The following is a 23,693-nucleotide window of genomic DNA, read 5'->3' on the forward strand; positions in this document are numbered from 1 at the left end:
ACCTGCTCACGGTTCTCTCTCTCCCTCTCTCTGGCTCTCCCTCCCTCCACCCCTCCCCCAAGCCAGAAAGAGAGCCCTCACCAAAAATTGAATCGGCTGGCCCCTTGATCTTGGACTTCCAGCCTCCAGAACTGAGAAATAAATGCCTGTTGTTTAAGCCACCCAGTCTATAGTATTTTGTTATGGCAGCCGGAGCTAAGCAGTCTCATACATTAGGAGCCTTGAGAAAATAGGGAGGGGTGAATTTCTCCTGGAATTCAGCCTAGGAGCAAGAATATTAGTCAAGTTCTTTAGCACCAAGGCTGGATAGGGGGCCTCTCAGAAGGCATCATAGCCTTCGTTCTACCACCTGACCCAGCCCTAACAGCACAAAAATTCCTCCCGCCCCAATAAGAGGTAAGCCATACCTCCTGAGACAAATAGAAGACTCTGTCTCATAAACCAGGTTAAGCAAATGCAGAGGGACACATGGACTCAGCATCCTTCATCCCACGGTAAAGAAAAAAAATAAAACAAAACAACAACAAAACACACCAGTAAACATTCTGGTGATTATTGGCCTATCACAACAAAGTAGCTCTCTGGGTTTGTACAGTTGTCTTCAATACGCTCCGTAACATGTAGGATGTGAGTGGACTTGGCATTTTTTCCAGGCAGCTCCTTCAACAACTCGACTGCCACGGTCACATGAACGTCAAAAGGAGATGGTTTTAGGTTTAACAGATGAAAAACATACCACACCACTTCCTGAAGATGGAAGAGCCAAAAAAATGGGCCATGAAGCAGAGACATGATGCCAAAACCAAACCAAAGGAATATAGCAAGTTTTTCTACCTTCCAAGGGATCCTATTCCAAAATGCACTGAACTCGGCTCTGAACACCAACTTTACACCTTAATGGAGCCTGGGTCGATCAGGTCATCCATTCCCATGGCACTGACCAACCCTTTTCTTGACCAGGGTTTTGAATGTGGGAGTCATGCTGTTTAATCGTCAGGAGGAGCATTTTTAGACTCCGTGAAAGGGCGTAGGAGACTAGACCTCAACTAAAGCAACGTGGCTACTGCAGATGGTATCCAAGACTTACTAAATTTCCAAGTTCTCTTATTATATGTCTGTGATAGGATTCTTGGCATTACAAATTCTTCCACAATTCTCATTAATTGTAGGTTATCCTGGTTTAAATTTTTTAAAAACGTTCTAAGCCCTGTGACTTTCCCTAAGATATTGAATCAAAAATATTTTTTAAACTAAAAAGTGGTCAAATGTTGGCAATTTCTTATGGCTCAACTTAATCATTATAAGTTTTCATTTGCAGTCTGATGCCCAACGATAGCCTTTGAGATTGTTGGAGCAGAAATACTAGGAAATTTGCAGCATGGGACAAAGAGTGAAGATTTCTGGATGACCCACAAGCACTTAGGTCAATGAGAACCTATTATTATGGGTAAACTGAGGAAGGTGGGAGCATGCCATGAACAGTACTCTTTGAAGGCTGATGCCAAGGAGGCCAGACTGCCTGCAGGACCCACAGAGTCCTGGAACAAGCTGGAAGGTGGAAACCGCTTTGTGGGACATGACGTGCTCGTATATATACCTGTGGGACCCCCAGCCAGTCGTCTGCCTGCTGCATGGCTTCTCGTGCGTTATCCACAGGCTTTCGTGGATCCCAGGATTCCCAGTCTGGGCACAGACCTGTTAACATAACACAAAAGATGCTCTTAGCATTAGCTGACCGAAGAGATTTCTGGACTTTACAATGGTGAAAAAGCAAGACACCACTCAACAGAAACTTGAATTTGGATCTATTCCCAGGCTTGCAATATGAAGTGCAATACTCTCGTGATGGCTAGGCTGCAGCAGTAAGATGATTTTGCCCAACTGTAGACTAATGTTAGTGTCCTGAGCATATTTAAGGTAGGTTAGGCTAAAGTAGGCTAAGCTGTGACGTTTGGTAAGGTCGGTGGACTAAGCGCATTTCCAAATTACAGTATTTTCAGCTGACAATGAGTTTCTCAGGACATCATCCCACTGTAAATCAAGGAGCGTCTATCTGTACCATGGATATGAGCATGCAAGGGTGGAAGTACTCTGTCACGGCTGAGACTATCCTCCAGGATGTTATCTTCTTGCAGTCGCATAAGAAGTATCCATCTCTTAATGGTATGGTATAAATAAACAGTCTGTAAAACCATCTGGGCCTGGTACCTTTTCGCAGGAGAGATTTTTTTTGACCTTCCACACTCACTTCTGTACTCTGGGCACCAAATGTGGGGGGTTGGCACCAGCTGGGTGTCCTATGATTTAACTCGATTCTGACACTATCTACCAGGAGATAAGCATCAGCTCCCGAAAGTTACAGCTCAGTACCCTACGACTGCACCCCCTCTCCACTTCAGACGTCAATCTGTGGTCCAGGTTGTCACCTGGGTTTCTGACTGACCAGCTACAAACCCACCTCAGGTTTGATCATTTACCAGAGTGGTTCACAGAAATCAGGCAAGCAGTTTATTGACTAGATTATCCAATTATAAAAGGATACAACTCAGGATGAGTAAGATGGAAGAGACGCACAGAGCCAGGTAGGAGACGGGACCAGAAGCTTCCGTGCCCTCTCTGAGCGTGCCACCCTTCAGGACCTCCATGTACTCACCAACCTGGAAGCCCTCTAAACCCCCTCGTTCAGGGATGTTTGTGGAAGCTTCACTCCATAAGCAGGATTGATTAAATCACTGACCATTCATGATTAGCTCAACCTCCAGGCCCTTTCTTCCCTTCCTGGAGGTCAGAGGACAGAGCTGCAAGTGCCAGCCCTCTAACCATTGGTTGGTTCCTCCTGACAAAAACCAGCCCCCATCCTAAGGGGCTTTTCCAAAAGTCACCCCATTAGCATAAACTCAGGAGTGGTTGAAAGACCATTATCACAGCTTTTACCACTTAAGGAAATTCCAAGGGTTTTAGGAGCTCAGGGCCAAGAAAGGGGATGAAGACCAAATATATGTTTCTCATTTTAAGTCACAATATCACAATTCCATCCCTGGATATATCTAAAAAAACTGGACTAGTATCCTGTATAATTAAAAAATTCAGTTGCTCAAAGGCCAAACCCTAAAATTATCTTTAAAACCTTTGTAAGCATAAGAAATACAGGACTGGAGCAAAACTTCCCAGGTTTACACTGGAAATAGGCATCCTACAATGTGTCACTAGATGGAAGCAAGGAAGAGGACACTGGGAAATGAACTACTGCTGAGCTGTGACTGACTTCTGGATGACACTAGACTCTCAAGGAAGAATGAGGCTTGGAGTCAGCCCTCCTTCCCTGTCCGACTGACACAAGCGAGATCTGCGTGGAGAACCACCAGCTCACTACATACTAATGTGCCCAGCACATATAGAGCACTCGGTAAATGGAAAATAGGATTTTTAGAGTTTTTTTCTTCAAAATATTTCTGGGGGGTACATAAAAACACAGGCTCTGGTTTTTCTATTGAGTGTGTACCAGCAAATACTACCCATCAATCTAAACCCTACATGAGGATAATTACTGCCTTGGGGTACGCTCAACCACTCAGAAAAGGGAAGAAAAGCCTCCAACTGGATCCTGACCAAGCGCTATTTTACAGCAACACAGAGAGAGGGTGGAGAAACCCATATATAGTCAACCCAGCGGTTGATAAAAATGGGTACTTTCCACTCAATGGAAGTTTTTAGATTTTCATGCCAAGCCACCTAACAGGGTCACATGTTTTTGCCAAAGCCAGCGGGAAGCTAGGCACCAACTGTGGGAAGAAGCAGGACTTTGGAGTCTGGAAGCTAAACCTAAGGCCTGCTCCAAGCATTAAGGCCTTCACTGGAAATTTGAATAAGTAACTGAATCCAGTGCTCAAACAAATGAATGGATACACCTACAAGACCTGCCATTGGAAAGGTAAACGGCACCACTTGTAGTTCCCGTAGGTATCTTACAATGGGCTAAAACCAGGAGAAATAGAGCAATCACAGCAAACCTTGCTTTCCCATTGAAAACCAAGAGGTTACAGCCCACACACCCTCGCCCTGAAGAGACGGTTCAGGAAGCCTCGGAGCTTACCTGGAGCACAGCTGTCGACCAGGGCTCCCAGGGCTTTGCCATCTTGCCAGTTCTGGTTAAAGTTGGTGATGGGCAAGTAGGGGATCTTGTTCTGAATCCATCCCAGCAGCCTCTGCTTTGGAGTCTGCTTCTTGGCCTCGTCATCCCCTTCATCCTCCCACACGGGCATGGAGATGGAGTAGTGGAGGATCAGCGTCCACACCAGGCCCAAGATGAGCTTCAGGTTCCCATCCACAATGGCTTTGCTGTCTGGGAAGAGAGGCACAGGTGTGGTCATTCCTCTGGGTGGCACAAGTAAGCGTGAAGCACGCTCTTTGTGAAAAAGTGAATGAAGCCCTCATGTTAGAGAACCATACTGAACTGTTCAAAGAGTGAAAGGATGCCAGGCTGGAGTTGGCTTCACATACTTGAGAACGGGAATGGGTAAAACAAGATGTTTTTCCCGTCTTGTTGTAAGCTGGTGGCATTGGATCCTGGGTACATAAGGATGCGTTCTGCTACTGTCTCTACTTTTGTATTTTTATATTTGAAATTTTCCATAATAAAAAAGTTTTTAAAAATTTTAAAGTGTTTTGTGTGCCCTTTGGTGGGAAGAACTTTCACTCCATCCTCCTGTGGCACAAATCCTGGCCCTTCACTCAAAGGCCAGATTTGATGGTTTAGTGGTGTGCTCCCACCAGCCTATGTGTGACTATGCCAGGGTCCTCTCAAAACAAGGACCATTCACTCCTCAGCCCCCCACTCCCCAACTCCAGGGCTGTGAGCATCTGCTGGGCAGAACCTGAGCCTTCTTTTCCTTGGAGCTCCTTTCACCTGTCCCACCCATCCACCTCAAGTCACCTAAATATTGGTTAAACATACTCGTACGCCAAACTGCACTTTATAGGAAACCCAACCACATGAAAAATATACACACAGGCTGACAAGAAGTAAATGGCATGCCACTCAAAACTGAAAGGGTGGGGGCTCTTTTTCTTTTTAAATTAACCTGTTTACTGTTATATTCTCTCACAACAAAAGACCTCTTAAAAGGCCACAACCAAAACCACAGAAACCAAAGGTAATTTCATGGTTGCCAATTCTATCATAATACACTTGATCATGTAAACCTGGACAGAGTAAAGATTATCATGAACTGGCTGGTAAGACAAACTAAATTCGAGCACCTCTCATTCAAAGTTAAGGTGCTCTGGGATAGTCCATGTAATGCATTGTAAAAAGAACAGATTTTAAGCAGGATTGTCTACACTAACTCATGGGCCCAATGACCAATGAAGATGCAGGACTCCTTGTCCAAAAAGTATTAAGAAGTTCAAGATGGCAAGAGCAGAGCATTACTAAACCAAGCACAGCCCCTTCTCAGCATGGGTCCCTGTATAGCTGCACAGGTTGTGTGATCACGAAACCTGCTCTGCTTCTGAGGTCCTGTGGTCCATAATCTGCATAAAACATGGACCCTGCACAGAACTCAGGTGTGCAAGGAATTCATCCAACCAGACCATACATTTATTTCTCCAGTGGGCAGTCCTTGACCGTGACTGCATTTTTTAGATTAGATGTCCTATTATGAGGTTGTCTTTAAAGTGTTACCAACTGATCATAAGAAATTCCAGGTCACCTAACTTTCCATGCCAGTTTCTTTTATTCAAGCTAAAAGGAGAAGAGCAGTAGGGGGTGGGGGAAGGAAGTGTGCGTATGCTTATTGCTAACCAGGGCAATGGGGGTGTCCAGCTGGGGTGTGGTCTGAACAGGCCAAAGTCTCATCCAGCCATAGGCAGCCATAGTCTGCAAAGGTCAAACTTCCCTACTTATGTGTTAAATGTTTTTCAACTACAAACTTGCGGATTTCTTTCATGCATTAAAACATGAGACCAGTTTGCTCTATTTTTACCCAGCTTTATACATGTTGGTCTAAAAGAATGAGACATGAGTCTTGTTCGAAAAGATTTTAGGAGAAATGTTACCCAGTAAAAGTCTAAGCCAAATTCATGAAAAATACAATGCCTAGAACTTCTGTTTCCAATGAATTCAAGGTGGGTGTCCAAACGGGAAAACCCCCATTAAAGTCTCATTGGGATAAACGATACTTTGGTTCTGCTATTCTAAGAAGCTGGAGGGAGGGCAATCCTCATTCCAAGTGATTTTGACAGGTGAAGGTTCAAATGCTTTACTGAACTCTTGGAACAATAAAAAGATGGCGACTTGCCCAAAAGGCCTCCCCCAACCCCACCCATATGAAATTGGAGACTCCCAATGCCTTGAAATTGAAATGCTACACAGCATCACGGTGCCGAAGTCTGCTGATCACAAAGGATTACTGAATTTCCGGACCCGAGTGTGCTCTGCAATGGAGTGTAAACATGGAGCAGAAATGTAAAAAGAGGAAAAGGCCAGGTCGGCCAGAAGCCTCTCCCTCTCCCGGCAGGCAGGATGCCACCTCAGTGCGTTAGTGAGACACTCTTTCAGGAATACAATAAGCCAATGCCGGTTATGTCTGCCCCACCTCCTAGAATCTGCTTAGATTGTCTGTGGGTTGGAATCTGGCCACAAGTTTTTCTCCTCCCCAAATCATAACCCATCCCAATCCCCACATAACTGGCCCTGGCTCTGGACAACACTGACCTTCAAGCCACATACACCTTCTGGAACTACTTAAAATTATCCAGCATTGCTTAGAAGTGAGGGCAGAAGCTTTTTTTTTTTTTTTTTTTTTTTTTAAATAGCTAGAAAGTTAACTTGAGCTACTGCAAATTCTAGGATGGAATGTTTTCACGTCATTTCAGGACATCCGTTCTCCAGGCCTTGTTAAGCAAAATTCTGGAATGGGTGCATTTGTGGGGGTGGAAACCAGCTATTTTTAGGCCATCTTCAAAAGGATCTTGGAACCGTCGCCTTTGTAGACAAGTTCCCCAGAAGTACGGAGGAGGGTGATCCTTCAGCTCTCTCTACTCATATCTACTCTACCATCTGTGCACCTACTACGTGCAACATACCAGCCTTCTCTCCTGGCTATTACTAATTAACCAGGGTGGTAGGTGTGGGGGCCCACAAGGCCTGAGTAGACACCATTCACATTGTTGCTCTCCTGGGTAAGGACAGCAGGTCATGTACTGACCACAATGCAGCTCGCTACTGGGTCAGAAAAAGCCACGTGACTGCAGGAATCAAGGAGACGCACAGGTTTCAGACAACAATTCACCAAGACCATACTCTGCACTCTGACTTGGCCATCTGGGGAACAGACTGCTACAGGCTCTGCTCCATGCCCTCTTATCTCTGTCACCCACTGAGGGGCAGTGTGGCACAGTACAGTGTGGTACTGTTTGCAAGAACAGCTCCTGGAGTCAGCAGCTCAACCAGGTATGTCACTTTGAAAAACCCACCCACCTTCTCTGGGCCTTGTTTTTCTCATCTACCAGATGGGATTGATCCCAGTGAAGACACTTCACAGGGCTGCGGTAGGAGTAGGTGGGTTAGAGGACGCCAAGAGTAGAACACAATGCCCGGTGCAGAGTAGGCCCTTACTCTTACCTCCTCCCCCTCCCTTACTTCATTCACCTAACTTTTCGGTACCTGCTATGTGCCAAACACTGTTCCCTGGAACCAGAAGTCCAGAAGCTAAAATGCTACTAGTGTTGTATGCCAGCAGAAAACACAAGGAAAGAAAGTACCTTGTGAATTAATGGGAGGATGAAATGTTCCATGTGTCACTTCTCTGAGCCAAGCAATTCACAGAATGGTCATGAGCCTTTGGGGTCCCTACGGTCCTGGTTCCAAGATGAGGCTGAGGCACAAAACTGCAGTGAACCCAGGACATGTAACGGAGGTGAAGGGGGACATGTCTGGGCTGGGCAGTTTAGGAGACCAACATGGCCTGAGACCCCCCAGGGAGGAACCACGAGCCAAACAGAACAACAGAACTACTGATAATTTATCAGACCTTCCTGAAAGACAATATGGTACAAAGAGCAGCCCACATGGGCTGGGTCTGGTTCCTCCTTGACTTCCTGGCTTCACACTGCCCGAGTCTCACCCTCCATCCTTGGCCAGAGTCCACTTGGCCTGGAACTTTCTCCCTTCTCCCTTCTCTTGACTGGAATACAAACCTCTACCTCTGCAAAACTAGAACAGATCCCTGGTTCAACACCCCTCACTACTGTGTGCCCTCCACTTTTAGTGCACCTACAACTAGATGCTTAAACAACCACCTGTATCGTGTCTGCTTCCTCTGCTCAGTGTCAGTTCTACAAAGGCAGGAATGGGTCATTTTGTTCCCTGCTGATCCCACAGCCTGGAGCCTTGTCTGTTTGGGGGAACCAGCTCCCGCACACACAGCTCCATACTCTCTCACCTACAGTGCTCTCTGAGAGGCAGTGCAGCCTGTTGCAGAGCGGATACAAAAAGTACGCACACGCAGCCTTTTCAGACAGAATTCTAAATTGCTCTGGACTGCGGCCGCCGTTGAAGCCCCGGCAGACAGCACAGCCTGTGGCACAGAAGGGAAGGCCGGGGAGCGGTTAAGGGTGCAGGCTCTGCAGGTGTAGGCTCAGCGCCACCATGCAAGCCTTCGGATCCTGGCCAAGCGATCCAATCCACCCTGGAGATAATGTTGGGACACAAGCATAGGCTACTCAGAAGGCTAAACGTGGTAACACATCTCCAGCACTCAGATCCCCACACGGTCAGTTTTCATCAACCACTAGTATTTTTGCCACCGCTGATTTCAACATGCTTTTATCAACCTTGAGGCAAAAAGGACAAAGGCAGGAGGAAAACGTGAAAGCTTAGCCACTGAAGGTGTTGACCTGCAAGTCTGCACTGGGCTGTCCTGTCAGCACTGATTGCTTGGGTGAGGTGACCGAAGCAGCATCCTGTGCAGGGCTGCCCCAAGTTACCCTCGCAGGGCAGAGCTCACATCACCTCGGCCCAGGACCAGCTGGCAGACCCGGAGCTCACTGCCATGCCAGGTGGCCTTTGCCGTTCCTCACCATCCTGCCTTCTTTCCCAGCCGGAACAAACCATGGCAGGCCTCAGTTGTCCAAACGAGTGCCCTGAACTAAAAGGAGGCCGCTGACCACTTTCCTTAGTGTCACAGTCAAAACCCAGCCCAGATGCCAGTCATTCCTGAGGCCACGTTGAGGAGGATTGTCTCAGTCAGCTGCCCTGAACGGGGGTCACATTTCCCAGGAAGCAACAGTCCTTCCATTCACACAGCAGAGGATGGATTGTACCCTTTGGCTCAAGTGCCCCACAGGTCCCAGGGCAGGATGAAGGGGGCCAGGCTGCCTTCTCTCCCCCTGCTCAGGGCTTCTCTCCTGGGGCGCAAACCAACAAACGACAAGACCGAGACTTAGAACCAGGTGAGTCACTCCTCTGATGACTAAAGGATACCTGAAAATCCATCCTGGCCACGGAAATCCATCCTCCCCTTCTCCCAGGAATGCTGCTTCCTGCTAGATGACCCTTCCAGCCTCCCCTACAGTTTGGTGGTGGGCTTGCCTCGCCAAGGAACAGCGAGCAGAAGGGAGCGCGCCATCACTTCCAGGCCTTGGGTAATGGGTGCGCCTCCTCCAAGCCGTCTGCCCCCTACTGCCAGCCAGAGCACCAGACATCACTGTCACATAGCGTGACCTGCCCCAGGAGGGAGGCCCAGCAAGGTGATGGGAGAACCGGGGTCCCAGAAGAGGGTGCCCCACCAACCTGAAGACCAAAAGAGCCACTGTCTAGTTTTTCAGTCTCTCAGTTATAGAAGTTTATAACAAGAGGATGTCCTGGGCCTTGAAGACCTTGAAGACGGTACTGTTTCTATCGGTGAGGTAAAATATAGGCCACAATAAAATAAGAGTGGGTGGGGCCACTGGGGTCAGCTGGGTTTCCGATTCTTTTTCCTGCTCATGAACTACTCATTAAGACAAAGGAACTGTTTGCGTTAACACTGTTTACACATCACTAGGTCAGAGTTCCATTAATAAAAAGTTAATCCTTTTTATGGTAGGAATTTCTCAGGAGATGATACAATAGACGACGGGTGGCAAATGGTGTTAGCACGTGAGGTGAAAACTCAGTGTACTGAGAAAGATTCTGAGGCCCTCTCTGGAGTCAGCAAGAAAGATGGCCAACATGGATTCCCAATGTCTGCCACGCACAAGGCGTGGGGCACGGAAGGTCAGTGAGGAACAGGACTGCGCAGAGAGATGGCGAGTGTCTTCCCGGCGAAGGCCCGGGGGTTGGCAGCTGGGCTGGCTCTGCAGCAGAACGGAGTGAACCATCCCAAAGCCCTGGTCTGAGACGCCGACTGCAGGCCCTTCCACACTCGTGACGCACAACCTCAGACTTCAACTTTCCCACGTTGCCAACTATGCCTTCTGTTCTCTCTCACTTGCTGGGCAATTCTTGTCTGGAATAATTGGAATAAACTATTGCATAAAAACCGGATTTTTATTTTGGAGTAGAGTTGGTGGTGGACTTTCAGATCATAGCTCTCACGGCGGTGGACTGCTTCACACATGGTAGGATGGTGCAATTTACCTATTTCCAACACCCTATTTTCTGGCGAAGAGGCATCCTTTATTCAAAAGCTACGTTTGTGTGTGGCCGGTTAGCTCAGTTGGTTAGAGCGTGGTGCTGATAACACCAAGGTTGCCGGTTCAGTCCCCACATGGGCCACTGTGAGCTGCACCCTCCTTAAAAAAAAAAAAAGTTACGTTTGCATCACTCAGTGGGCTTTCTTTGCAGTGCTTTTGAGAATTACTTTACATCCAGCGACAAAGCCACATTGGACTAAACAAGATGGGTATATTAAAGGGCCTCGTACTTAGTCTCTTCCTACTTAGTATTATCGGGAAAGCTTTAAAAAGTTAGAATAAGGATTCTAACCTTCTTAAAAAGGTTAGAGAAAAAAGGAAAAATTAAAGATACTCCAAAATGGTCACAGCAGTGCCTTCTAAACTAGGTTTTGTACCTCAAAGCCACCAACAGTCCCTGCACTCATTCCATTGCTACCACAGTCCTTCTGGGCGACCAGGAGGACGGGGCCCAGGGACCCCCGCCCCTGAGCAGGGAGTGGAAGAGCCCCGATTCCAGCCACTGGGGTTGCGGGCAGACCCCAGCAGGAGCTCACAGGGCTCGCGGCTTCCAGCCACAACTGCTCTGAGAACACGTCCAGCTGAAATAATAAACGCTGGCTGTGAATAGAGGTCCTCGTCACCTTTTAACTCTGGTTCAGTCTGTCATGTGGCAAGGCCACCACACCTGAAACCCAGTTCACTGTCCACCTTGTACATGGATGTGCAGCCCACAGAGAAGCCCTGGAGGAAAGCGGTGAGGGAACGAATCCTAAGCGCCTCCCCTCTTTACATCAACAACAACCAAAATACAACAGCAGCGCTCTCTTCCTGGCCCTGTGCCACATGCTGCACCCCGTATAACCCTCATGGCAACTCTTCGAGGGTGGCTTTTACAGTTAATCCCATTTTACAGTTGAGAAAACAGAGGTGCATAGAGGTACTTGCCAAAAGTGACATGGAGGAGAGCCTAGATTGAAACCCAGTTATCTCTCCAGCCAGAGCCCAAACTCTCACCTCCCCCACTTCTCTGACTACACATTCCATCAGAGGGCTTCGTGAGGTGAGTGCAGCCTGAGTCCCATTTCACAGATGAGGAGTCTAAGTACAGGGAAGGGACCCACCCATAGGGCCCTGAGCCAGTATGCAGCTGTACTTGGGAGGGGAACCCAGGCAGGGCCTCAAAACTTCTAACCGTCCCAATCATTCCCACAATCCCTAAACTGCCATGGTTCTGGGACAAAACCGTGGTGGATAGACAGCACGGAAAGTCGTGTACAAAGCCTGGGAGGTGTAAGCAGGAGTTCAAGCCGCGTCACGTTCGTCCCCTTGTCTCAGCATGACTGACTCTGCCTCTACTGCACCCTAGGAACTGGGGGTTCTCACCCTGTCCCTGTCTGGGGGGCCCACCGTGCATGCCCCACTGTTGGGCACAGGGAATCAGGGAAGGCAGAAGACAGCTCAGCCCAAAGCTATCAACCTGTGTTTTCCCCAGAAAATAGAAATTAGGGTCACTCCTATATTTGAAAGCTCAATTCATCCAACAAATAACTTCTTAACTGCCTACTGGGTGCCAGGCCCTGTGCTGAATACAAATTATTCTTTTAAGTAAGAAAATCAGTTAAATTGGCTTTAAAACACTCCACAAAGAGATGACAACATTATTATAATGAAAACCAGCGTTCCCTCACCCAGGGTAAGACGTTGAAGATCTTTTAAGGGAAAAAGGAAAAACAAAACTTTTTGCCTTTTGTCTCTTGTGCTAGGCCATGTTTCCTGAGGGTGGTGTTTTTTCCCCTTTTATAATTAAGAGTGAAAGTTAAAAAATAATAATGATGATGAATAGGATAAGCATTCACCCTTCCACTGCAAACTTTAAAAGTTGAGCCTTGTTACAAAATCAGATTGAGGTGACTTCTTAGGTTTGAAAGGGGAAAAATCAGTTTGTATCGTTCCCCCCACCTCACCTTATGTTACAACTCATACACGCCTGTTATAGAAATGGCAGCCTGCCCAAAGATTGTGAAGTCATAAAAGGAGTAAAACTCTCAATTTAAAAGTCTTGAAAGGGAACCAAGCTGGGGGAAATTCCAAATAATTTATAACTGCTGGCTCTCGCCATTACCAACAGAAAGTGGACAAAGTTGAAGGAAAGGAAATTCTCAAACAATTCTCAAAGGACAGATACAGGGCATGTTCCCCACTTTACCTATATTGACACTTATTGGACAGTTCCTCCCTGTACCAGGTCTTTAGCTCAGCTGAAGGCTCCACTCTGTACCCCCATATTTGGACCTTCCACCCAGAACTACACGAGGAACCCTCTGGACACACTTGTACCCAATCGCAACAGGGCACTCGCAGCCCTGACACCAGGCTCCTCCTCACGGGTGGAATTCCACACCAACATCCACACATAAAGAGCACCAGCAGGGCTGAACCCACTCAAACAAAGAGGAGCTCAGCTGCTGAAATAATTGGAAGCCAAGTAACCCAGGGTCAGGGACACTAAGTTAGTCAGTGATGGGGCAGTCAGAGTTCAGAGGCCCTGCCTGCCGTCCGGAGAAGCCAGCTTCCGTTCCCAGGCGCGGCCACTGACAGCTCCGGGACTGGGGGTGGGGGTCTTTACCCTACTCTCCATCTCATCTCTAAGATGAGAGTCAGAACTGGACTCCCCTCATAGAACTGCTGTGAGATACTAGAGGCAGCAAAGCAGGGAGCGTTCTGCCTGATGAGGGTTCTCCTGTGTCAGTAGGGAATATTACGACTACTGTGATATTGTTATAACATTATAAACACCCACACAAGTTTGCGGACTAACAGTGCCCCGTTAGCACTATGAAAGAAAGATTCAATCAAGACTGCTCAGAGCCCAAGACCCCAGCACTCAGCCTTCCAACACAGACAAGCATTCCATCTGCTAACGACAACAAGAACCAGCCCATCAGGGACCCAGGATTAAAGCTGATAGAATCAAGATGTTCTTTGCTCAGTGGGCTGCTGAATGAACTGGCAGTTTGCTAAAATCTGCAGGCCACCCCCAACTCCTCCAGCAGATTCCTGAGCCGTCTTGCAGAGGCCAGGCCCGGGCCACTGCTGACAGAAAATTAAATGCAAGGTCAATACATTCAATTTGAAGCACAAAGTATTCAAGAAAGTTCCCTAACATGATTTCTTTGTCTAATGGGGGGGGGAGGGGGAGAGGTTTGGGTCCTAACATGATCTTTAATCATGAAAGCAGTTCATTACTATAAAATAATGGGGGGAAACAACTTAAATTCTTCCCCGTGAATAAATGGTTAAATCAACTTTACAGAACATTCAGGTAAGAGAATAACAGGCTGCTGTGAAAAGAAAAAGAAAGATTTGTTTGTTCTTACAGGAACAGACCTCCATGATATACTATGGGAACAGGACAATTTTTTTTTTTTTTTTGAAATTGTCCTGTTTTTGAACAGGCATGACTGCTTCTGCTCAGAAAGATCTGGAGGCGTGCACACCAACCTGTCCACCGGCTGTCTCTGGGAAGAACACTTGGGGTGATAGCAAAAGATGGGCTTTCTTTTTTGGGTGTCACATGCTCCTGTGTTGTTTGAATGGTTTTTTAACGACATACGTTACTTTTATAGTAACTTGACACACACCCCCCCAAAAAAGAAAGAAGCATAGTAATGTATATGTCAACAAAGTTTTCATTTGAAGAAAATGGCTCGTCAGGATCTACAGGCACTGATGTGGGAAAACTGACCGGTGTCACCAAATGGTGAAAGCCACATATACGGTAAGTTCGCATTTTGAGTAAAGCGGTGGTTGGGGGAACTACATAATTGGACTCACATGTTCACAGACGATCTCTCAAAGGGAAAGAAACTGTTCTTCAACAGTGCCGTTGCTTCTAGGTAGAGGACCAGGGAATGGGGGTTGGAGAGGACGAGGAGGGAGCCAGTCTCTCTTTTTACGCCGCATACGATTTTTACCTTGTGCGATATTACCTACCAACAAACATAAATAAATGGAGGCTTTGCAGGTTGGTGTGTTGTGCTTCTAGCGATCTGTTTTGCTCAGCTGTCACACAGTGGCCATCCAAACACCTTCCCACTCCTCAGCCAGCTACCCCATCCTGGCCAAGCAGTCCCCACGCCTCAGGAGACGGCCTTTGCCTTTCCAAACAGCTTGCCAGAAGAGCTGAAGATGCTGGGGATTACAAAGTGGCTTTGGGGCATGTTTTTCAAGCCAACCAAACAAACAAACAAAAATCAACCACCCACCTTTCTGATCCTTTCACACCCATCTTCCCTGGCACGCCTGGCACGGTCCCTGGCACCTGCGAGCACTCTTCCCACGATGGCCTGTTTCTCACGAAGATTGAGGGCTTGGCCCAGTATCCCACTGAGTTCTCACAACTGCCTTATGAAGTACCACTGCTCGCCCCATTTTCCAAATTAAAAAACTAATAAGGAGATAAACTGAGCCCCAAGTCACACAGCTCGTGTGGTGAAGTTGGGATTTGAATCAAGACCATCCAACTCCGGAATTTGCTGCTGACAGTTCCGCGTGGAGACCAGTATGGTACTGCAGAGGAAGAGGCCCATCCACAGGCACGACGATATGACAAAGGCTTTCCAAACTGGCCGAACCCGAGGAGGAAATAAACGCTGAGGGTTACGTCATCCTCCTAAAAGAGATTTATCGCTGTGCCCCTGAACTCTGTCCCATGATAAACGGCTGGGGCAGTAAGATAAACAGACCAAGCACATTGCAGGTCAGCTTTGCTGCTAAAATGGGAACACATTCTAACATTCCTGAGGCACACTGTCCACTGCAGGGCAAGCAAGTGACACAGGCTAAATACCCATCACCCCAACCACAGCTGGGCCGTTACTGAATACACACAGCCCAGTCAGATGTCTTCATCACCAGTTCTCCATCTAAAGAGTCCTGTGCTTCAGTCAGAAGCTGCTTGCCTAAGCGTGGCTCTGAGGAACACTCTCAAACCTGGTCCTATCCGCCGACCACTTGGGCCACTTACTAGGGGTGTTTTTCCTTAAATCAACTCACTTTTCCTTTTTTCCTAAGACTAATTTTTTTTTATATAAACACAGACGACCATTCCATCTGCTAACGACCGCAAGAATCAGCCATCAAGGACCCAGGATTAAAGGCAGAAAGCCAGAATTACATACCAGTGGTGCCAAAAAAATATACACAAGTGGGCACTTTGGTCAATGTTGCTCAGGCAGTAGTTTGCTGTAATCAGAAGTGTCTGGACGCTGATGGTAACCACTTTGAGCACCTCTTGTAATTGCAGAAGTCAAACATGACTTGTATTCATCCTTTTTTAATCCGTATATATTAAGTATTACAATTTTAATAGTTTTTTTCTTTGTTAAAATGTGTATGCATTTTCCTGGCACCGTCTGTATATAAAGCAACTAGTGCATCAAAAAAATATATACACACACACACATGTGAAAATACGTAACTGTTACAATTTTGAAATGCAGGTCATGTAACCCTTAATGTTATCTTGAGTACATCTTAGAAAAGATTGCACTATATGTTAGCTGGTTTCCCAAGACCATAGGGTTTCTGTGGTCAGGAAGCTGGGGACAAATGGAGTTGAACAATTATAAACTGCTGCAGGACTACTCAGAGCCTCAATGTACAATGCAAATGTACATTGAAAATCTCCAAGAGAGCACCAGGAAGCCACACAGCATTTCCCAACTTTATTGCACTAAGGAACTTTTGTGTTAATACTATCTCAACAGACACTAATGGTCTCCAGAAAATACTTTGGATAATTCTACTGTAAATCACCCTTCTCACGAACACTTCCATAGGCTGGGGGATTTACGTTATTTAAAAGCTGGCAGGTGTAGGAGTGAGGGAGCTAGGAGAGAGACACAAAAGGAAGATGGCAGGAAATAAATTACTGAGGCTTTCTCTAATCTACAACTGTATCAGTGGCAATGATTAGGAAACTAAAACCTTGCTACTTGGAATCAACAAGTCTTGCAGTAAAGGACATAAAAGCCGGCTCTCAAAACATCGCTCCTCATTAAGGGCGCCCAAGGGAAGCAAGCACACCCCTAACAGCGTATTGATGAAATTCTGGTGATCATCAACTCACTTAAAAACCACACTAAGAAACACCTTATTGTTCCAGTGCAAACTGTAATTCTTAAACACAGGCAATGATTTCAGAGAATCCAGGCCCAAAAACATCTCCTTCTTCCTGTGTTTGCTTTAGAGCTTCCAATGACAAACTCTTCAGCTCCAGGCAACATACTGCTAAGTGAGAAGAGTCAGAAATGGAACCAGTAATTTGGACCACCACTTGAGACAGCAGAAAGAGGGGACGTCATCCTGATGTGGGTAACTGGAATATCAAATTAGGTGAACAGTGAAAACCCCCAGAACTTCCACCCAATTGCCACTTAGCTCTAAACTTCCTATGAGAGGAGTGGGGAAAACTTCATAAAAGTTAATAAAAATTATTTCTATACTAACTGAAGACACATCCTAGTAGTATTCCTAGTACTACATAAGGATGAAATACGCAAAATCATAACAGCAATAGCAATGAACCATGCAGCTTGAGTGCTAAACCCACTCTCTAAACGTCTGTGCAGCACTGGATACAAATCGGGGATTCAGCTACCTGTGATATGCGTGCCAGAGGGACAGGGCCCAGGCTTTGTCGTTAGTGTCACTGTGATCTTAGAACCTAGTATATTGCCTGGCACACAATGGGAAAAAGAAAGAAGGGGTTGGGGGAGGAGAAACTACTGCCCAATCAACAACCACCCACCATCAATAAATCAACCCGTCAACAATCACCCAAGCTAACCAGACAACCACTAAATCAACAAACATACCAAATGACCACCCACCAGCCAACAAACTACTAAACCCACTGGACTCATCCCTGACAAACACCCTTTCCCCCAAAGTCCACTCTCTCCCGCAATCTTGGCTGCTTACCTCTAAATTGATCCACAGCCCAGCAGCCATCAGCTAATGTCAAGCTCCCCTTACTGACCACTCCATCTAAGCCCACATGTCAAAAGTTGCCCCAAATCTTCCCACTGGCCCCACTAGGGCCGCCCCATATCACTTAGGTATAGCTCTGTCCCAGGGACCTACAAAACAATTTGAAAGTTGGGTAGGACACGTGGGAGATTGGTCCCAAAACATAAGAAAACTGAAGTTCTAAAGAAATTGAAGTTATGTTTTATTAAATGCCTGAATTTAACATTATACCTTCTTCACTAATTGCTCAATTTGGTATTCACAAAAAAATTATTATATTTGAAAATAAGTTATAGGTTAGTTTTCTCACATCGCACGAATTCCCAAATATGCATCATGACTGCTGAGAAATCAGTCAATTGTAAAATAAAGTGGTCGTGGCCAAAGAATAAAACAAAGCACAAATATAAATAAAAGCAAAACTACTTTTTTAAAAAACTTTCAAATTATTTTCCAGCAATACACACAAACACACACTTTCTTTTTTTAAGTGTGAGAGGTGAGTGTGTTTTGCTGTATTTGACAATGATAGACTCTGGGCCTAAGGTTTAAAACCTCCCCGGATTCTGGAGTTTGTCAGAACTCCTCAGGAGGGTCACAAGAGGCCTCCTGGCTGGTCTCTGCCCATCTCCCCAACTTGCCCTCACCCCATGCCCTCTACAGGCCCTCTCCTCTGCTCCAGCTACAGGAAAACACCCAACTGCATGACCCTCCAGGTCTTTGCACAGGCCGCTCCCTCTACACAGAACGCCATCCTCTCCCGCCTTCCTTTCGCTCTCTGGCTCTTTCTTCGCCATCCTTCAAGGTTCAGCCTCCTCTGACACACCCGCTTTCCCTTTGTCATCATAACTGTGAAGAGTATCTCACAAAGTAGACAGACGTGGAACTTCCCACAAGATCACCTATGAAGCTAAATGTCCAGGACATTTAGCAACACAAGCCACCATCCTCAGTTGCCCCCATCTTCCTATGACTGATGGTCTAAGTCAAGGGCTGTTGCAGGGGAAAGTGTGTGTGTGGGGGCCTGTGGGGGGTCCATGAATTTGAATAAGAAAAAAGTTAAATCTTTGTTTTTAGTAACCTCTAACTAAAAAGTGGCATATCTTTCCATTATGGATTTAGACCATAAAACTCAAGTGTATCAGACCAGCAGCACCTGTGGTTTTGTCACCAACAAAACCACATCTTTTCCCATCACATTGGCATTGGCCATATTGTGACCATCACGGTATTGAAATCGTTAGTTTTTAGACTTGCTGCTAGATCTTGTTAGTAAACATTGTAATATAGATGTGTATTTATTACTATACCCCCCAATTTTTTCTGATCATCATCTTGCAGTATAACTGGTTTCCTTTGTGACTCCATGTCCGTTATTTCGACCTCCGCTTAAGAGGGGAGCAGGAGATGACGTCCCATTTCGGGCAATTGGAACATCAAATTATGTAAACAAGGGAAACCTGTTTCACAAGAAAGAGCGCCGTCTTCAGAGAGCTAAAGGGGTCCCAAACACACTAAAAACTCTGGCTCCAATTAATAATTCTTAGAACCAAGAAGTGAAAGGACTTCAGTGATGGACGTTTTGTTAAATGGACCACAGATTAGTGGGACTGCCCCTGCCAAGGCAAGGCCTCAGTCATCTTTCATGGGGACCCCCGGAGGTCGATGCAAGTGGGTTTGTCCACAAACCTGGCCCACCCACCACCACCCAAGTTACCCTCTCAGGCCATAAATGCAATCATTACGTCACTCCCAGCTTGGACACCTTCGATTGCTGCCTATGGTCTACAGCAGGGGTCGGCAAGCTTCTTCTGTGAAGGGCCAGAGAGTAAATATTTAGGGCTTTGTGGGCCATACAGTCTCTGTAGCAACTATTCAAATATATCAATATAATGAGAAAGTGGCCATAGGTAATATGCAAATGAATGGGTGTGGCCTGTGTTCCAATACAACTTTATTTACAAAAACAGGGCTGGGTTTGGCCCACAGGCCATAGTTGGGACTACAGCACCCCGCCTGATAGCACCACTGTTCCACAGAGCTTTCTGTGTTGACTGGAATCGTTCGGATGTACACTGTCCAATATAGTAGCCACAAGCCAGCCGGGGCTATTGAGCGCATGATGTGTGGTAAGTGTGACTGAGGTGATAAATTACACATTTTATGTCATTTTAATGCATTTAAATGTAACTAGCCGCGTGCGGCTGGGATCGCACGGATCACACCCGAACTCTCTGACAGCGCCCTTTTGAGGGCCTACGCAGGGCTGTCACAGCCCTGCAGGTCCCACTCCTGCGCCCCGCTCCGCCCTAGCAGTTCTGCAACCCAGAATGTCCTTTGTCTCCTGAATCTGCTGCTTTAAACCTCGCCTTGGCCAGGGCCTTCCCTGACCCCCCACATGAAATGTGTTGCCCTCCAGGCCTCTCTGGGAAGCATGCAAGGAAGGAGCCTTGTCCTGTAAAGCATGGCACAGTGACTTTTGCATATAGTCTGTCTTTTTACCTTCACTCTTAAGATATCTGAAGATAAGGCCATGTCCCCAACACCGGGACTTTAAAATTAATAGGAATGCACTAAGTTTGTGAAATGAACACATGTCAAGTACAGCTGAGTACCTAACACAAGCTGTCTGAGGAAGAAAACTAAAACTCGTAGGTGTATCTAAAAACTGTTTATCACATTTTTAAAAAGGCTGTAGTCTACATTAAGGTAGAAAATCTAAAGCCCAGATGGACTTCTGACCTACAATACAGAGGGGTACAGCCACTTGGGTTAACATCCCATTCCACTACAAGATCTCACCCATCCCAAACCTTAGTTTTCCTCATCTGTAAAATGGGTTGACTGCCTACACCTGGCAGATAGGAGAGTACTTACTCAGCACAATGCTGAGAAAGATAAATGGCAGCTTCCTAGTGGATACAAAAGTCCCCATGAACACAGGGAGTAGAGAAGGCACACACACCACACTTGGCGGGGGCGGAGTGTAGAAACACCAGGGTGACCGTGGGATTCCTGCACCAACCAGCCTTTTGCATGGTCTCACTCAGGGCAGGTGGGCACGACCTTGACACGCATCCTCTGACCACACCGATAACACTAGAAGTGAAGTTCCTTGGGGCAGGTCAGTGCACACGGAGGGCATCTGCCAGGCGTGAGCTACAAAGCTGTGCGCGGCTGCTCTGACCGCCATCCCTGTCAACGGCAAGGCCTCTGCGCACAAAAGTCTGGAAACTGCAGTTTTTATAGCTTCTGGAGATTCCCTGAATAGATAAGAAAATCGGGCCATTCGTTATCCTGGTTTTTCTGACCCAAGGCACTGTTTCCCCTCTTACTCAGCTGTCTGACTCAGCAGGCTGGGTGCCAAGTGACTGGGCCATTGTTAACAATATGTGGGAGGGGGGAGGGGAAAGGAGGGGGGAGGGAGGACCAGCCACCTCTGCGGGAATTCAAAAGAGTGGGCTGGGGCCATTTGAAACCTACATTGTCACAAAGCACCCTGGTTAATTGCTTAAGTGGAACCTCCAACAGGCCAGAGGAACCTGAACGACAAAACCCAGCCCATGAATGGAAACCATCGTTTTCCAAAATGTTTTATGGGAAATTTCAAATAAAATTAAATAGCTATAGTTACCACACTCAGCACTTAAGTCAGGTCCCCCCTCTTGTCTTACAGCTCACTCATGCACAACAAATTACCCTGTAAAAATAAAAACATTTTAAAGCTCACTCTATTTCTTCCAACTCACAAGGTAAAAGAGGGTTTTGTGAGTGTCTCAATCCTGAGGACTTGCCTTCTGTCTGCACAAGGGGCTCTCCCACAGTAGAGGGTGAGATGAAAGAGATGGGGAGGGCCCAGATGGTACCAAGTGTACATTTTTGGGAACTACTCAGAGCAGACTAATGAACAATTTCCACATCATCCTCCCTTCCTCCCCAATTTAAGGGCCCCACTCAGAGCTGCAAAATAGTCCTGACACCCCCTCTGCAGCTCCTGGAGTGTGCACGGAGAGCAGCCAATTTTTCCAGGGCATTGGGCCAGCAGTGTAATCTCATGCCGCATGAGAAGCTTCTGGTTATTCATCAGGACTCAGAAAACTGGCTGGGGCTGCATACAGGCAGGAGGCTCCATCAGGCTTCCTGTTGTAATAAATTTCTCCACACCCCACCTGTGAAACTCCATTTCCATTTATTACCAAAATTGGAGCCCTGGCTTTCTAGCTTTTTCCGGAGGCCTGGAAGCTGGCTTTTCCAGCTGATGACATCACTGACAAGCTTCTGACAATGGCTCCCGAGAGGTTAATCCTTTCACTAATACCTAGCAAGAGCACATTCCACATAGGTGAGGTCATGTTTAGCTAATTACTAATCTGGCCCCTGCCCCAGCACCCAAAACCACAACGTGAGGAGATGCCACTACAGTTCTCTCCTAGGACACACCCAAAGCTATAAATACCACCCAAAGCAAACGTGAAAACCCGAGCCATCTCTGAGCAGGCTGGGGGGACCTAGCAGGCAAGGCCAGATGTTGCAAATAAAATACAGAACATCCAGTTAAATATGAGTTTAGATAAACAATAAATGCTTAGCATAAATATGTCCCATTCAGTGACTCGTAATATGAGAGAATTGCCTGCCATATTTGGAATATACTTAGACTAAAGTTATTCATTGTGTATCTGAAATTCAAATTTAACTGTTTTCTCTGGCAACCTTGAGGGACCACAGGTGACTCTTTACCTCTTCATGTGGCTTATTTGATTTCTTGAACTGTCAATTACACAGTACAACAAATGCATATGATGTTCCACCCCCAAAGATACAAAACATAAATAATGTGAGAAAAACATTCACACATACCAAGTTGCTTTTATATTTAAAAAAAAATGGGGTTGGGGTGGGGACTGAATTATGTGTAAGTGAAATCACTGTAAGAAACTGAGGTGGCAGGGGAGGGGGAACAAAAAAACCCAGAAGGATTCTGTACTCACACTGCTTCACAAGTGTCCTTACTCCACCTTAAAGATGCCAAGACTAGAAATTCGATGATGCATTTTGAACATGGCTTATGCAATAAAACCCACGGGCCTCTAGCCAATGCACTATCAGAGAAGGTCCTGGAACTACACGAAAAGATGGGTGATCGGCCACCACACAGGTTCCACGAGGCAAGGATCTATCTACTCTGTCACTAGAGCAGTGCCTGGCAGAGTAGAAGGAGCTCAGGTGATAATTATAGGATGAAATCTCCCTCATCAAGACTTTATTTCCAGAAAAATAATAACGTTGAAAGTGACCAGTGGTAATCCATTCACTTACCACCCCATCAGCTGAGGTTCATCAGGCAGAGAATACTATAAATATATATAACTTGGAGATCTCATTTCTTAAGTTATTAGCTCAGTAAACCAAAACTTCATATACAGAATCTCTGATAATATGGGCTAATATTTGGTTGTAAACAAAGTGATAAATAAAATCAAGAATATGCATGCTTGAAAATTGGCAAATGACTATACGGTTATAGGTTCTAAATTAAAATAGACTTAACCCCTCTTTTAAGGACTAGAAATTCATTCAATCCGCATATATCATGCATTCACTGTGTACCAGGCTCTGTGTTAAGCATGTCACATAGTCACCTCCTTTCATCCTTCCAACAACCTTATGAAGCCAAGACTCATTATTATCCCCATTTCACAGATGAGAAAACTGAGGCTCAGAAATTTGCCCGAGGGGATGCGATTTAGAACCAGGTCTTTCTGATTGTCTGTGGGCTTGAACACTCTCCAACCCTAATTTCCTACCTCCAGACCAGCACGGTGAAATAACTGCTCAAAGTTCTGGACTGATTTATAAATGACGACCAAGCACCCCAAATCTTACAGGTAAAGAGCCCTCATTTCGAAATCTTTCCTTTTCAGCATCTTAGGAGGTGGGGGTCAGGGAAGGGGGAACATACCCTTGAGCACCAAACCCGCCTGGGACACTTTTGTCAGCAG

General features: G+C 46.3%; 1 protein-coding gene across 7 annotated transcripts in view; it reads right to left on the reverse strand.

Annotated features, from left to right (window-relative positions):
• Positions 1-23,693, reverse strand: part of FLNB (filamin B) — a 124,654-nt gene that overhangs the window by 71,905 nt on the left and 29,056 nt on the right. For 6 of the 7 annotated variants that reach the window (XR_013994901.1, XM_081072937.1, XM_081072940.1 and 3 more), the window contains exons 2-3: positions 4,094-4,342; positions 1,598-1,695 (exon numbers count right to left, since the gene is read on the reverse strand). Coding sequence is in view for 6 of the 7 variants with exons in the window: in XM_081072937.1 (XP_080929063.1) it covers positions 1,598-1,695; positions 4,094-4,342 (347 nt within the window). In the remaining variant the exon portion in view is untranslated. The remainder of the gene's footprint in view (positions 1-1,597; positions 1,696-4,093; positions 4,343-23,693) is intronic. The other variant, XM_081072939.1, reaches the window with a different exon arrangement.

This window comes from Rhinolophus hipposideros (assembly GCF_964194185.1).
Source record: "Rhinolophus hipposideros genome assembly, chromosome: 14".
Classification (NCBI taxonomy): Eukaryota; Metazoa; Chordata; class Mammalia; order Chiroptera; family Rhinolophidae; genus Rhinolophus; species Rhinolophus hipposideros.